This window comes from Aplidium turbinatum, chromosome 3 (assembly GCF_918807975.1).
Source record: "Aplidium turbinatum chromosome 3, kaAplTurb1.1, whole genome shotgun sequence".
In the NCBI taxonomy this organism is placed as follows: domain Eukaryota; kingdom Metazoa; phylum Chordata; class Ascidiacea; order Aplousobranchia; family Polyclinidae; genus Aplidium; species Aplidium turbinatum.
In genome coordinates, this window is record NC_137474.1 from 36,212,055 (window position 1) to 36,228,862 (window position 16,808).

The following is a 16,808-nucleotide window of genomic DNA, read 5'->3' on the forward strand; positions in this document are numbered from 1 at the left end:
TTTGTTGCTCGAAAAAATGTCATCACAGCATATAGTGGATTTGAGTCCAAATATGAACTTGACCGGAACGGCGTACGACTGTGGGAAATCCGACGGAGAGTTTTGTGCAAAATACTCGGATCCTCCATCATGGATAGTTGTTATCAAAGCATTCTTTTCTCTTTTGATAATTGCAGGTTCGTGTCTTGACAGTAGTCTATGTCAATTGCTTATTTGAGATCGGCTAATAATAGGTACCCTAGTTTAAGTGATAGAAGGCATAATAAGACTTGTGATTATGCAGTACGCCTGTCTAAAATTGAGGGGTTTATGTAACAAGTAAAAGTTATTTAACATTAAAATCTTGTAATCAGTTTCGCTTCTATACTTCTGATCTAAGGCTATGCTGTAAAGTATTGAAAGCAAAGCATATCTGCAAAAAATCGCCTTCAGCGCTATACAACAATACATTATTTGAATAGGTTACCGTACTAAAATGGATAATACTGTAGCCTACAACACAGACAGTTCCATTAATACTAGATAAATTTTGGTAAATTATTTTGATTTAAAACAACTTGAAGTGTGGTTCACTGCGACACAATTATTGGTCAAATACCGAGCTAAACGATTGCCTGTTACTCTGTGAGTTCAAATAATATAAAAAAATAAATAAATAAACCTCCTAACTACGAGACAGTCCATAGTTGAAAAGATTCTACATGAATCGATGTAGGTTTGCCTGAAATTAATTTGCTCAAAAGTTGATCGGAGCTTGTTTTATTTCAGAAAATATTGTTGTTTTAATGGCAATTTTGCAAAACTGGAAAGCATTGATGAGACAGCACAACTTGTACAGGTATGTCCTTTCTCTCGTGTCTGCAGATCTTCTTAGCGGAATCATACTCCTTTTTCATTCTTTGTTCTGGATCATCAGGTCATCCCAAACCGTTACGTGAGTTTTTGTCACAACGTTTTCCAATTTACATCGATTTGATAACTTGGTAAGAAAATAGCTTTGGCCTACTATAAAGGTTGGCAATAAGTTATGTCACTAAGGCTGATTGCGTCACTACGTCACTAATAGCTTTGGCCTGCTATAAAGGTTGGCAATAAGTTACGTCACCAAGGCTCGTACGGTACAAGTTACATTGCATGGTGTTTGCTTCCACTGTTTTATGAATCTGTCAAAGTAGATTTTGTATAGTCAAACCTGAGTCAAACTCAATTTGTGGGTTGCTACAAAACGCTGTAAGCCTTAGTTGATCTAATCCACCAAAACTGTAAAAAACAAAGAATTCATACCAACATCATACCATTTGACAAAGCTGCAAGCGAATTCCCATAAAACGTTGATAAATCAACCATCCATTGTTGCAAATGGTGAAGCGTTTGTATGAAGCTCAAAAGAACTTTGGTTTGACATCTATACCGAGCAAGCAGCTATGTTTTGGCCGGATTTAAACACAAGTTTCAAGGTGGACACTATTGATAACTTTCTTGTCTTCTCGTTCCCATGATCTAAACCTAGATAGACTAGAACAAAAAAGGCTGGTTTTAAAGTTGCTGAAAGAAGAGTTCTCGATAGCGTTGATTGACACGAAAGAAAAGACTAGGAGTAAATAAATAATAGGCATGGGTTTGGGTAAACAGTAGACTTTGATGTATTCAACTGACAAATTTAAATGGTTGATACACCAAAACAAACAATTTACCGACAATTGCACCAGCTTTCAAAGTGCCAATGATGCTGCTAGAGAAAGCAAAAAGTTTCACATCCATGGCTTAAGCTCTAGTCTACATACTTGTATGTCCCAAAATCATGTTTGATTCTAATTTTCATAAAAAAAAACAAGATTTGGCGTATTTTCAATAAACATAAGAATCTGCAATCACGGTCTCTTGATTGTTTACCTTAGTTATTGCTTACCTTAGTTATTGAATTAATCATAAGATTCGAGAATATTTGAATGAAGCATAGAAGTGAATGATTTTTTCTCACAGGATTCTTATAAATTATGAATGCAGTCGATGAAATGACGACCAAATTAATAGAGGTATCGATGAGATGGCAACCGATTACATTATCTCGATGTAGCAAGACGACGATCTTAACTAAATTAGGAAGAATTTTTTTTAAATCAACTTATGTAAAAGAATACAAGCATTTTTGTCCTTTTATTGTAAATGAAACAGTGAAATGCTGGTGCCTGAAAAATCCGCTTTAAAGTATGAGCTACAAAGTGTTTTAAACTTCTAAAAACATAAAAACAAATCTTATGATTTAGAAATGAACGCAGTTTCTTGGCATTAGTTTTTTGAATTAATATTCGGGTTGGGTTGGCGATTTTATAGCTTACACACTATAGCAGCCTAATAGTTTGTTAATATCAATCGCAAACTGTTGTGATGTTGTCCAATTGTTTTGAAGGGTAAGAATTGCAAATATCTCAAATTTCTGATTCTATTTGATTGAGGTACACATTGTTGCACTAGATGTTCGCCATTTTTGACTCGAAAAGCAGTCTTCCTTGGAGGCTAATATTTTCACTTAGATTAACTGTATTGGCTTGCAATTGCCTTTTGTCTATCCTTTAGAATATCCGCCGTCGACTGTGAAAACAGCAAATTTGTGGACAGCTGTTTTGGCTTTTCATTTTTTCAACGTTAATCAAAGTGCTCTATAAAAGTAGCTTGCTATCGCTCATGCACATACTTTTGTTTTTTTTGCAAATTACGCCATCAAGCATGGCGTGTCTAAGTTTGTGTCTCACCACTCTGCGAATCTTTCTTTTTTGTTCATTGATTTAACATCTGCTGACGTCATATCAATTTAAAACACTGATATGAGTTAATGACTGGGTGGCTTCAATTTAAGTCAGGGGGGTCACCTAACTACACTCCACTGCCAAATCAGTCCCAAAGTCAGTTGATCGGGCCCACCGACAATGGTAAATGACAAAACCAATGAAGCACAAGATTTAGTGAAGTTTTATTTAGTAACCTTTTTTATAGATACTGGCACGATACGTTGACATGGAAGTGCAAAGACATGGAAGTGCGAAGCAGTGCAAAAGCTATTCCCCTGTCCAAGTTCTAATCGAGCCAAAGTTTCTCAGATGCCGACTAACCGCTTGGATCGGTCGCCAAAGATTTGCTATTTCTAAACATGAATACAGAGCTTTCGTTGAAAATAAATATTATACAGAATGAACATAGACTATTGCTCGTCCGACGCTCCATCTTGTTTGATAAATATGCAAACTACCAACTATCTACATGTTGCTATTTTGCAGAGATAATATCAACAACGAAAACTTTCAAGAAGTTCTTCGAAATTTCATAACTGGAGTTCTTCACGGATTGACATTTGCAGCACTCGCCAGCTCGGCTCTACTGAACCTGGTTTGTAAGCAATAGTTTTAGAGCAAGGGGCCAGGGGGCTAACTGGCCCCTGGTAAGCTAAATGTAAAAGCCATAATTTCCTTCAACATGTTTTGTGCAAACAAAATTGGTACTTTTAAGGAGATGTAACAAGTCTACTTTTACAGTTAAGCTATCTCACTTCCTGGCAACAGCACCAGTTCCTCAGCTGAATGGTCTTTAACTCATTTGCTAAGTCAGACAGTGTAGTTTTGGTGGAGCCTATATCTATTATTGAAAATTGTAAACTGTGATGTTGATTGAATGTGACTATGAGCACAAAAACTCGAAAAAAAGGTTGGGCAATGTTTGCTTGTATTCTTGGCTATGTAAAAAGGCATAAGCACCTGAATTCCAAAATCAAGATTTACTGGCCTATGCAGCTTTGTAGCCATGTTAACGGGTAAACTAATAAAATAAAAAGGATCTTAATTTTTGATTACAAATTATTAAAGAACGTTTTTTTTCTTGTTGTTCAAGGTCTTGCGAATTACATCAACTCGTGCTTTGGCACGGGCAGCCGCAATCCAGCCACAAAACCAGTTTTGCCTCACTTGGATTTCTTGGGTTAGAAGTCCCCGTATATCCATTGCAATAATTGGGTTGATGTGGTCAATTACTGTCGCTTTTATCATCTTACCCTTAGCATATCATTGCCACATCGACGTGTGCCAATGCTTTAACGAAACAGTTTCAAAAGAAGGATATTTTGTAAAGGTGAAAGATGAAAGAGTTTTGTATAGAGGTCAGAGTATATGATAGAAGTTATTTAACTATGTTTGTTCTCAAGACTTTTTCTGTGCATGCTTGCTGAATGTTAAGTGACCTATGTTTTATTTTTGAATTGTACAAATGCAAGTAGGGCTAAGCTTGGACTGAAACTAAGGATGCAAGAATGTCATGAAGCATTTATATCTGATTACTGATAAAGGATTTTCGACAGATAATGTAAGAGATGCTACCTTTCACTGTGTAGTGAGTCTTAGACTTATACCCAACTTCTAATCATTGCAAAAAGAAAATAGGATTAGCCTAATGTTATTGTCTCTACACAAATATCGATCTTTAAGAATTATTTTTAGCCTTCACCGACATAACTTAGTGCAATTTTGCCACTAAAAATAAAAACATACATTTAAATTCTAACACAAAGTGATACAATCGAATTTACTTTATTTTGTTCATTTCAAAACAAATAACGCTTAGAAATGGAATTTTAGTACATTAAGACTGAAAAAATGGCATCAAGTGAAGTAGATAGGCTAAGAAAAATTGCAAAACAATATTTGATTACAGAATGTACAACAAAAGAACTAGCCGCAAGCAAAGGGCTAGGGTTGAGCTAAATTGTTCAATTCAGAGTAATTGCTTGCAGTTTAGTAAGATCACGTAGATGTAATATCTAACCGTCACTTTTCTCACAGATAGAATTGCGTTATTTATTTTCTGACGAGAGTAGGCTTACAGTGCTGCTCAGAAAATTTTTGTACCATGTATTTATTTTTTGTATACGGTATCTAAATAAAATGTTAGGTTTGCATGTTTGTAGTAAAACAATGTAAACGTTCGTGAAAACTCTAACAATAAAAACAAGTAACTAGCAAAATTAGTGCTCGTAGACTGGCTTGTCGTAGCTTTTATTATACTTCTGTGGCACTTTTCAGTAACTTTCTGTGATGCCACTAGACTAGTCAGTGCACGCAAGAAACGGATTGTTAGTTTTTCTCTGAAATTCATGTTGAAAGTGTATACAGTATTGACGTAGTGGCCTGTTTCGATATGGACGAAAATCTGCAACAAATTTTCAATAATTAATAAACAAAAAGTAAGATTTTGAGTAGTGAGACGACTAAATAAATCATGATCGATTTTTTGAATTTCTCTTTCATTCCCAAGCTAGACTATTTATTTTCCATTTGTTATCAATTGCATTGGTTTCGATGGCTATAAATGTCTTGACCTTCGACTGATCATATCGTCGACAGAGCATTTGAAAAAAAGCACAACGAAGTCATTGCTTCGTGCAAAGACCCAAGTGAACAAAACTGCGACAACAACATCAGTTTAATGCAACTGAACTAAAACAGCACTATCAGCAAACCAGGCTTGTTTTAAATTGATTCAACGTCTGCAGACGTGAAAAAAAAAAAAAACTAGGTTTGTTGTCTGGCAGGGTCGTCAGCCGCTATTAGAAAGAGTGAACAAGAGTAATATTAGTTGACATCCAAAGTTGCAAATATGTGGTAGCAAGGCAAGAAGAGCCTCGTGAAGAATCAAAAATAACAAAAAAATAATAATTTGTCGTATCCAGACTTACACCCGGTGGTTGAAGATTTAGATTAAGTGGACGGAAAGGCAAGGGAAGCAATCTTCGTGTCCACCTTCAGGCATGCCTTTAAGTGTCCTGCCAAAGACACAGCCGCGTGAGTTTGAGCGGTGTCGAGGCCGAGCCCTTTCGAACGTCATATTGGAGCTTCCACCATTCGGCTATGCAGCTGACAAAATGTCATCAACCACATCGGATTGCTCCTCATTATTTGTAAAACTTGGCGAATTTTGATCTCGAACATTATTGCTAATATCGTGTTATGGTTCTTATTGTCGGCCGCATTGCCAGGTAGTGAGAACCCTGAAAGGACACTTAAAAGGGCGCCGGTTCGACACCGCTCAAGAGCATGCGGCTGTGTCTTCGGCAGGACACTTAAAGGCATGGCTGAAGGTGGAAACGAAGATTGACTTCCTTGCCTTCCCGTCCACTTAATCTAAAATTTTCAACCACCGACGTAAATCTGGATACGACAAAAAATTGTTCTTATCCAAAAAAAGGTCTTTTCCAATAGCAAATCCTTGTCTTGTTGGTCAGTTGCTACAACATTTATGCAAATCGAATGGTCCTGACTGCATCAATAGTGCAATAAAATGTAGCGAGGAAGTAGTTTCTTTCGAGATAGATGAAACATCGGGCTTTGGCTTAGTGGTGTTAATGTTTAGGGTAAAAACTACGTGACTTTAATTGTCCTACAGCTTTTTTTTCTCTCAACGGGCATTGAATTAATTTCAGACTCTTCTTCTATTTTTAGGCTTTTTTTTATAAAAAAACTACCTTTAAATTCATCACATACATAGTGAAATTGTTCACCAGGCATTTGATTACACAGTATTTTCTTGCGTTCTTCTGGTGACTGTAGGCTAAGCTACTAAAAGATTTTGAAAATGATAAGCAGTATATTTCCTACGTTTTGTCAGCCAGAACGACTGACTTTGTCAAGAGAGCTGAAATAGATAAAAAACTAACTTTAACAGCAAAATGACATATAGGCTACTTTTCATCACAAAAACACATTGAAAAACAATAATAGGCTGCTTATGATGTAACTTCATTTCTATTTACACTTATAGATGACCCTGCAGTATATGACTGTTCTATTTTGAGAACCCCGATTCGTAGGTCGTACTTGGTCGTTTTGAACTCGTTTATCACTTTCATTTGGGGTATCATGCTGATTTGCAACGTTTTAACAGTTTGCATCAAAACTGAAGTCAGAAAGGTAAGATTGTTTTGCGTTTAATGGTGTTTGGAAAGATGTTAGGCTACTTCAGTAAGAATTTTGCCGGTTGTGCAATTCTGGCGTAGGCTGCTTTATCTACAACAAAAGTTCATATTCAAAACAGGGGCGGATCGAGCAATTAGTCTTAAGGGGAGGGTGATTTCAATAAAACACAATGGTATGTAGGTCCACAATTCTACATGAATGCGACCTTACTAATACACCTTGAATAAAGTTACTTTTTTGTGTTTTATAGGGAGGCATTGCTCCAATTGTTTCCTCCTTGATCCGCGATCGGTTCAGAACAAAAAGAAAAAAAAAAATACTTTCACCATATGTTGTATAAAATTTAAATTTCGCAATGTAGATTTTAGCGACCTGTTTTAGCCTGATGCTCGTAAAAGAGGTCGCTAAAATTTACATTGTGAAGTAAGCAACGATCATGTTGCTGAAAGCGAAACTCAATCAATTGCAAAATTTAAATTGTTTGTTGTTTTAAATTGACGACTGACGTTAACGTTTTCTTCTTTCTTTATTGTGTTTTTATGAAGTTTTTTTTCGACCTCATGTGATGTTAATGCAATATTACAATCAGATCTTTGTCCAAGAGCTGCAGCAAATTTTTGCTTCGTTTTTCAGAATGTTACTGTGGTGGAAGGTCAAAACAATCTCAAGCTTCATCACAGCTTCGGAATCACTCGGGATTCTTCGTCATTTTTCGCGTTCATCATAACCACCAGTTTGACAATATCAACTATTCCTTTTGTTGTTTTCACCTTTATAACTGAAACAGGTGAGTCATGAATGTTGAAAGCTGTGACGTATATGCAGCATGTTGCGATAACCTACGTTGAAGTATGCTCGCCTTCTACGCCATGCCCTCGAATTTGATTTTTCTGTCATGCCCATTGCTGATCCAGACCATACCATAAGATTATTAGCCTACCATGACTGCCACAGCACTTGAATGCAGCAAATTTTCGACAAAAGCAAATGCTGCGTGGAGAAGAACCACTTACCTTGCAAGTCACAATAATAGGCTCGACGTTGGCTTAGACTTAGAGCCAGTCAATTCTAACACACACAGAAGGGTTTCCAGGACCAGATGGCTCAATCATCCACGAGATATAGCTTTCAACCCTTTCAGCACAACGTCACTTAGAATCATCAAAACCTTGTTTTCTGAATGATATCAAGAAAAAATTATTGTAGTCGATTGCATGGCGGAGTTGTGAGAACGTCTGCGCTACGTTCGAAGAAGCTTTGGTTCGACACGGCTACAAAGCACGCGGTTGTGTCTCGGCAGTGGCATTCTAAAATAAGGGGAGCAGCTGACTCGAAGACTATGTGACCCCTCTTTCTGTTATCTGTAGTGTTGCTTTTGTGATGGGTGCTCTCACAACGTATGCAAAATAAAACTTGATTATTGTTATAAGGATTTAAACTAACATCTACTGTACTTCATCAAAATCAACTTAAATAACGCTGTCAGATAATTTTTTAAACAATCACAACTTATAGTTTATCTTTTGACAATTCTTTTTTCTCCAAAATTTACATGTGAACTCAGCACTTAGGAACTAGTTTAAAAAACCCAACAGATTAACGTGATTTATGAGGAATTAAGGCACTTTAACATGCAGAATGCAGATATCCAACCATGGACTTCTGTCCAATCCAACCACGAACCAATTAGATGTTGTCTGTCCAATTGTTAACCATTCCAGCATTCAGCCAGAGAATTGATTATTATTACTTTGAACTTTATCTGGTAATTACAGAAGAAAAAAGAGCTATAACAGAGGTGGGAATCAAACCCACGTCAATGAATGACTACCACCGCCCTAACCCAATGAGCCAAGCCAATGGCAAAGGTTTGATTTAATTTAGCTATAATTTGCGTTTTTCCTTTATTCTTCCTAAACGCAACCTTGATGACGTCATGAACAGCGTAGCTTCTGATTGGTTCGTGGTTTATTAGGAATCTGCTTGTTAAAGTGCCTACCGATTTATGAAGCTTTGAAACTTTTATTGACTAGGGTAGATATCGATTAACATATCTTTTCACTTAATGGATTTTTTTTATTATTCCTTCAAAATCAAAGTCTTCTGTTCTATACGATTTTAAATGCCCTAGCTATCAGCCCACCAGGTCGACAAATCAGCTGTTTGTTACATTGATTTAACGTCTGTAGAAGTTTTAAGCATGCGATGTAAAGTAGGGCTGATTTTGTTGCTAGGTGGATTGACACAAATGCAGTGCTTGGTTTGTAATTTTCTAAAATTCTGGACACAAAATAAAAAAGTACAATCAGCAACATGGCTACTATAAATGGGTTCTAATCGAACTTTATTCAATCAAATGTAGCCTAAAGAATTGTTTCATTGAGAAACTGAATTTCAAATGAAGCTTCAAAAAACTGAAACAAGGGATTTTTTATGTCGAAATGTATAAAAATACATTTTTGAAATTCAGATCTATTTCGAAATGAAATGAACAAAAAGCCAAAGAAGGTGTTTGTAGGAAATTTTTGGTTTGTTTGTTTTGAAGTTTATTGCTTTGATTAAATCAGACCCGGTAAACGTTCAACCAATCCTGAGTTCAACCTTGATGCGTATCTGCAGGCTACTCGTACCGCAATATTGCAAGCTGTTTTATGGGAGTAACTTCAACTAATAAAATTGCAGGTTCACCTTACGAAAGAATCTACTTTGGAAGAGAGACTTCGGCGACGGTTGTGGAAATTATCGAACTGTCTACATATTTTTGTAGTGCGGTAAATCCTATCATATACACGGCCATATTGAGTCGGCTACGTAGCGAGGTGTCACGTATACTTGGGGGAAGGCAAAACTTCAAAGCCCAAGAAATCAGAAAGCTGAAAGCTCAAATAAAGCAAGAACTATACCAACATAAGGATGAAAAAGGAAACCTTATTTAATTTATTTTGCAAAAGTTGTCAATGTAAAAGAATCATAACAATAAGCGAAACCTTGTCCTCCTAGTCATGTTTGTTTCTGTTTAGGAAGTGGTTGCTTAGACGTAAAATGGGTAAAACTTTAAAGGATTATGAAGAAATTCTAAACTTTGAAAGAGGTGTTTCAAAGTTTAAAAGTTGGATAGCCTCCATTCAATACCCAGCTGCCAATGAATAGCTCACTAGTGACGTAAAGAGGCATCATCAACAAACTTTTCAAAAGGAATAACTCCTTTATTATCACCAAAAGAAGGTAGGGTGGTAAAAAGCTCATCACTGATGCCATGAAGGGAAGCAATGTGAATGCAATGTGTGAGGAGCATATGTAAACTAACGTTCTAGCTTCATAAAAGCAACAAGGAGATGGCAGTGCTACTGTAATTTACGATGTGAATTTACGACATGGTGTGACATTGTATCCAACCCTCAATACCAGGAAGGAACGTAATGATGATGATGATGTGAACGTAGCACAGCGCACGTGATCGCATTGTACAATGTACATTTAGAATCAAAGCTCAAGTGAATGACCAAGGAAATAACATTTTTCTGTATTTTCAAAGCTGGGCATCATGTTATAAATTTGGTTTGATTTTAATAACGTAGGCCTACAAAGCTTAAAATTCAGCCAATCACAGTTCAACGAATAAGAAACGTCGATATTACGTTGTTGCAGTACCATAACTGTACTGAATATGTAACATTGTTGAAACCGTATTGTTAAACATACTTTGTCAACCGTTAAACCCTGTGGAGAAACTGTGTTGAACCGAGCAAAGATGGTACTGCTATTTTGCATTCATCAAATGCTGGCATTTGCACAACAATCTAACCTCTTAGTGTAATTTATTAAGAATCGATTTTGCTATAGTAATAGCATCTTCAACCGAGCAAATATATTGCCAAAGCTTGGGATAATATTCACACACTGTTGTTATATTGTTGATAAGATTAATAAGACTTTGCATCGTCGTGCAGCAGGCCCGCAGTCAGTCATGTACAAACGGGAGTAATCAAATCAAAATGTGCAAATTTTTGCCAGAACGCTACTGTACTATTCATTTCTACAGTTTCTTTTTATTCATTATCATTGCCGTCTATAAAACAAAGAAATTTGTATTTGCAGATTGCTTTAAACGGCCTACAGGACATTTTCGTTGATAACTGAGTCCTGAGTCCTCATTAGACCCTTTTATGAGCACCCTTTCGCTACGATCCTGTTTAGGCCTAGTATGAGTATAGTATAGTATAATACTCCAGTAAAGTATAGTATAATCAGGGCCTCTGAGAGAAGTTTTCATCAAGGGTACGAAGAGTCATTCCGGGCCCCCCTCTCACTCCGGGCCCCCTTCGTCTTGGGCAAAGCGCGTGATGTTTGCTTCTAAAGGCGTACCGCGTATTGCACACCATACAACATTTTACTGCAGAATTAGACATCTGTGCGATATAATAGTATCAGGCTGCAATAAAACTATTACTTAATTTTAATAGGCTATGTACAATAATATTGAATATGAAAGATAAATATGTCACTTACCTCATATGATATAGGCCTACCCTGCCCTGCTGCCAGATAAGAAAAAACTGAGCATCATAAAATACAAGTTTATAGGAACAGAGAATGGGATTGGCCTATTCTAAATTAAATTCTATTCTTATGCATCTGAATAATGACAGTTCAGTTTATTTTTGTTTTGTTGGCGAAAAAGAAAAGAACAAAAATATACAAAAACACAATAAACACAAATAATTCACACAACAAGGATGGCAGCGAAAGACCAAAAGGTCACCAAAGTCAGCTGCCACCCAAACATTTAAACAAAAGACCCAAAATTAAGAATATTAACACATAAAGCACAATACCAGCACTTTACATAATACATTAACAGTGGAGTAACACAGGGCAACATAAAAAAAAAACTGTGCAGAGAAATAAGCAGATGATATGTTTCAGGAGTGATCATTGTACAAATTCTTTATTGTACATTTATATTTAAATTGTAATTTTATATGTACATTTATATGTGGTGTCTTCATTGTACATTTATATTTAAATTTAAAAGCATTATAACACTTTTCCTGTATTTCTTTTGGTATTTGATTCCATAGTTTCACTCCATTAAAACATAGCATCTTCTTACCAGAGTTTGACGTTGCAGAACATAAATGACCGGGCGCCACGACGCTCTGCACCTAAATATCCCGACACCACAGTGTGCGCGCCTATTTGACCGGCGCCTAATTGTCTGCACCTAAAAGACGTGGACCACATACAGCCAGTAGGCTACTATTGTACAAAGAGGATAATTTGTACAGTTTAACAACTACATAACAGTATAATGTGGTATTACTGTAGAACTCTGATGTAATGGACCAACACTCTGGTCAGTTTTTTTCTCCAAGGCATTTGGATGTAACAGATGTCAGATTTCTGATACAGGAAAGGACAAAAAATGCTGCCCATGAATAGTCCATTATATCCAAATTCTGCTAAACATAAAAAATTCACTATTTATATATAGTTATTAAACAATCAGTCCGTCATTTAACTTGAACATGCACAAAATTTTGCTGAGATTGAAAATGACCGTCCAAAAGCAAAAAAGCTCAAGTACTTTCAAAAGTTCACGCTTCAACAGGCTCAAGAGCATCAAATTAGTAGCTGTAGTATGGTATGATTGCAAGTTACCCCACAATCAAAACTAAATACACTGTAATACTTGTACTACAATAACTTCATGATCGGTATTTAGTTACTAGTTAGCATAACAGCTTGTCTGGACTTTTCTTTCAAAAGCTTTTATAACTTGGCCAAAATAAACTTTGTCAGGGTCTTTTTTAACTCTTAGCCAGTGGCGCCGCCAGACCTTCAACATTGGGGGGGCAAAATATTGACAGTGCAAGACAGTAGCATAGTCCAAAATTTTGAAAGGGGGGGTGTTGACAGCCGGCGGGCGAAGCCCGATGGCGTGTTCGCCGAAGGCGACACTTAGCGGCGGGGGGTCTGGGGGGCCTCCCCCAGAAATTTTTGAAAAATTACTTTCCGTTTGGTGCATTCTGAGAGCATTTTCAACAAAATTGTGGGTATGAATATTTCTGTAAAATGGTGCTGTCCAGTGGCATAGCAAAAGGATCTTCGGCATTTTTCGGAAATAAAGCTAAGTCTCTATGTTTTCTTGTTGCTAATTCAAGACTGAGATATTTGAATGTTTGGTATTGGCAAAACTCGCTCTTTTAATACAGTTTGGTTTAAAATTAGGCAAACTTTGTTTTAGAGACATAGATTGATTGCTTTTTTTTTGCGAGATTATTACAGTTTTTTTATTTATCAATTTTCTCTTTGGTTGATTCAAAAAACGATCTTATTCCGGTAAGTCACTAACTTTTATGCTCTGAAGTCAACCCAAAGTTTAGAAAACGTAACGTCATAGAGATCATACATCTTGATGAGTGTCAAACAAAAAGCTTTGAGACAATGAAGTTACTTTAGGTTATTTCTGATATATTCAAGTTTTGTATAACGAATAGCTGTTTAGATGTTAATCTAGATCGAACAAGCGATCTCAGCAGTTGCAGATGGCTTGCATCCTTGCACAGTTTGACGACAAATTACATCATAGGCTAAAACTTTTCTTGTAAACAATGTATTAACATCCGTAAATTCAATTTGAAGGGTTGAAACCCCCGAACCCCCTCCCTTGGCTACGCCACTGGTGCAAGACAATGGTATATTATTTAATTTCTCTTGTTTTCGACCAGGGCTGGAAAAAATGTTTAGCTTCCCGGGAATCTATTTATTAGAGAAAAACCGCGGCTTACAATCACGATAATGAGAACCTTATATTTTACTGATCTACGGAGCTGACGTAAACCTTAAAAGTTATGTCGACATATTCTTGATGCCCCCCTTATCGATAATTGTTCTTTGTAGTACCGCTTTGAAGGTGAATTACGACTATGAACAAAAGAATAAATTTTAAACTTCATATTTGTATTGAAAATACATGACGTAATGTCTTCCAACCTTATCACATTTTTTTCATTACGTAATATTTACCACCACCAAACCACTTTTGACGATCGAATTTGTTAATTTATTATTCGGTAAAATGTTTAGATGATGTTACGTCATTACGCCGATTTGAGATATAATTTCATTCATGACGTCGTATGGATGAAAAACTTTTACAAGTTTTATACTCTGCTGAGATTAAAGAAGAAACATAAATGATAAATATTGGAGAAATTGAGTCTCCTTTACAACTTAAGAATCGAACAACTCAAAACTGCTGAAACAAAACGTTTTGTTTAAGTGAAAGAATCACTGCAAGCAACCAATGCTAAAATGCGCGCGGAAGAAGTCATGGGAGTGTGATGTATCAAAAATTTAACAGGTTGTTATTTTTCTACATCAATGTGACGTTAGTTAAAACTTTAAAAAGTCTATATCTTTGCTTCTGTAGAAAATCTTTTTATCTACTGTACAATTTAGTCATCAAGGTTTTCCATACTTTCTTTTAAGAGAGAGCTTTTACCTCCCCCCTCCCCCCCCCCCCCCCCCTTGCAACTTGAGTTGACTTACTTGAGGTTGGGATCCAAATATTAAAAAAATAATATTAATATGTATTAATAAAAAAAAAAAAAAAAGATAATGCCCAAAACATTGGGGGGGCAGCTGCCCCGCCTGCCCCCCCCCTGCCGGCGCCACTGCTCTTAGCCAATGCTTGCATGTCAACTATATACCAAAAGCAGTATTTTGTACATCGCTGAGTTCATTTATTCAGCAAAGCAGATTTTTCTTGCCTTTTTTTCTGCAAAAACTTTAATAACTTTATCAGAGTTAACTTGTCTGGCTAACTTTGATTCTATGCTGAGCCTTGCCAGATTGACTAAACGCTCTTCACCTGTTGTTGATCTTAAATAATTTTTGATCAGCTTTAGTTTACACAAACTTACCATCTTGCTTTGCGTTTTTAATTAGTGGTTTGTGTTGTGCATATCATGTGAATTGTCACACACAATTTGTGTTTGCCAGTTGTTGATGGTGCTGTTGAAAGGTGTCGCTTGTACAGCTTTAATGTAAAATTTTCAAACTTATTTATTTATCTTAGATGTAGCCTATAATTATTCCAAATGAGGACACTATGTGGTGTCGAAAACGTTGGGTTTAGTAGTTTTTTATTGTTTTTTTTTGTGTTTAATAAATAATGTTAATTCCGTTAACGTTGCTGAGTGTCATATGTATCTCGTACAACAAGTCAAGCTCTCTACCAATGCTCAAACACAACATCAGGTCAAAACATAATCAAATTAATCATCTGACCAATAACCTTTCTTCATTAACTTTTGCATTCACCACATGCTTAGCAGAGGTGAATGAAGCCACTTTTTTTTACTTTGGCTCCGCTCCAGCTCCTTTTTCAAATAGTTTTTGAAAAAACCCAAAAACACCCAGGCTTTTAAAAAAAAAATCTGGCGGGTTAGGCAATCTCAACCTTGCTTTTGCTACGCTATGCCCCCCCCCCCCCCCCCCGGACAGGAGAATAACTAACTTTTATGATTTAACTTAGGGTGCTTTTAACAGAACATTTTCAACGTAAAGCATTAAATCACCACTTTGGGCCCCTAATTTGCGCACAATGCACTTAGTTACCTTTCCGGGCCCTTTTGCTACATTACGGCCCCCCCCCCCCCCCAGGACTAAATAATAACAACTTTTATGCTTGAATTTAGTCGTTTAGGATGGTTTTAACCAAATATTTTTGCGCGTAAACTATAAAATCACAATTCCGGGCCCCCAACAATCACAGGTCTGGGCTCTCAAGGGTACGCCGTACCCTCCGTACCCCCCTCTCGTAGGCCCTGAGTATAATACTCCAGCCACCCGCACTTGCTGTTGTTTCTCTAGGCAAGAAACTTTACGATAATTGCCTCTACCCAGTGATCGATTTCGAGTAATGGGTAGTACCAAATTTAAGTCATAAGTAGAGTAGACAACCGGAAACAGACATTGCCGTCGGCTGCAGCGTGGGTCAGGTGTATGTCGGAAGGCGTACACCGATGCATAGCGCGCAAGTCCACTTTCCCGCAATGCAAGATAAAGATAAACAAACAAACAATGAGCTTTTGTTACCAGCTCAGTGGCCGAGTGGTTTCGCCTTTGGATGTGGTGCTGGCAGATAGATCAATTCCAGTTAGGGTCAAACCGAAGACTTTAGAAACGGTACCGATTGTGTTCTTTCATGCGTAACTCAGTGAGAATAAATTGAGTAATAATGTGATGACATCGCAAACTTGATATAAAATTAGCCCCATCCGTAAAAGTCGTCAGTTGTTGTAGAGCGACATTAAGTAAAATTATAACATTATTATGAGCTTTTGTTTGCGGATAATCTAACATGTTACCATACATTGGCTAGAATCGATATCTGTGCCAAACTTAGCCTATTGTTGTTATAGTTTGCAGTAGCCTATGTGTAGTTTGATTTTGCACAAGGTGCTGTACTGTATTATATGTTTCCGTCAAAATTGTAGTCTCAACAGTTAATTTAGATGGCTGAACCAGAACTTAACAACAGCCTTTTACTTTCAACATTTGCTGAAACTGTAGCCTACTTACGATCGCTGGCAAAACAGTTTTCTACAAAATTTTTGTTTCAACTTTAGTTGAGAGGCAGTTCTGTCTTGAGGTTCTGTAAATATGTTCTGTTTTCTTTTTATCGTGTAAGGGCCTTCTTCCGCATGTGTATCTCGCAGTGCGTGTAGTCACAGAAGAAAGTTAGATCACATATCAAGATAATCGTGTAGGCTGCATCATTGCACACGCAGCAATTTGTTTATTCCAAGCTGGAAATAGCATAGCCCATGTAGAGGATGTTTC

General features: G+C 36.8%; 1 protein-coding gene across 1 annotated transcript; it reads left to right on the plus strand.

The window, feature by feature from the left end:
- The first annotated feature begins 16 nt into the window (after nucleotides 1-16).
- On the plus strand, nucleotides 17-10,961 carry LOC145766761 (uncharacterized). Its single transcript, XM_082578466.1, has 8 exons — nucleotides 17-176; nucleotides 769-929; nucleotides 2,727-2,734; nucleotides 3,276-3,384; nucleotides 3,883-4,147; nucleotides 6,802-6,950; nucleotides 7,590-7,743; nucleotides 9,639-10,961. Exons 1-8 carry the CDS (start codon nucleotides 17-19, stop codon nucleotides 9,890-9,892), a joined length of 1,260 nt encoding a protein of 419 aa, XP_082434592.1. The 3' UTR covers nucleotides 9,893-10,961.
- The last annotated feature ends 5,847 nt before the right edge of the window (nucleotides 10,962-16,808 follow it).

What these genes read in the sequence shown, in the direction of transcription:
- LOC145766761 (XM_082578466.1), top strand. Translation starts at nt 17, where the DNA reads ATGTCATCACAGCATATAGTGGATTTGAGTCCAAATATGAACTTGACC. An exon ending in GCTCGGCTCTACTGAACCTG is followed by an intron (nt 3,385 to 3,882) that starts GTTTGTAAGCAA and finishes TTGTTGTTCAAG; the next exon opens with GTCTTGCGAATTACATCAAC. An exon ending in CACCTTTATAACTGAAACAG is followed by an intron (nt 7,744 to 9,638) that starts GTGAGTCATGAA and finishes ATAAAATTGCAG; the next exon opens with GTTCACCTTACGAAAGAATC.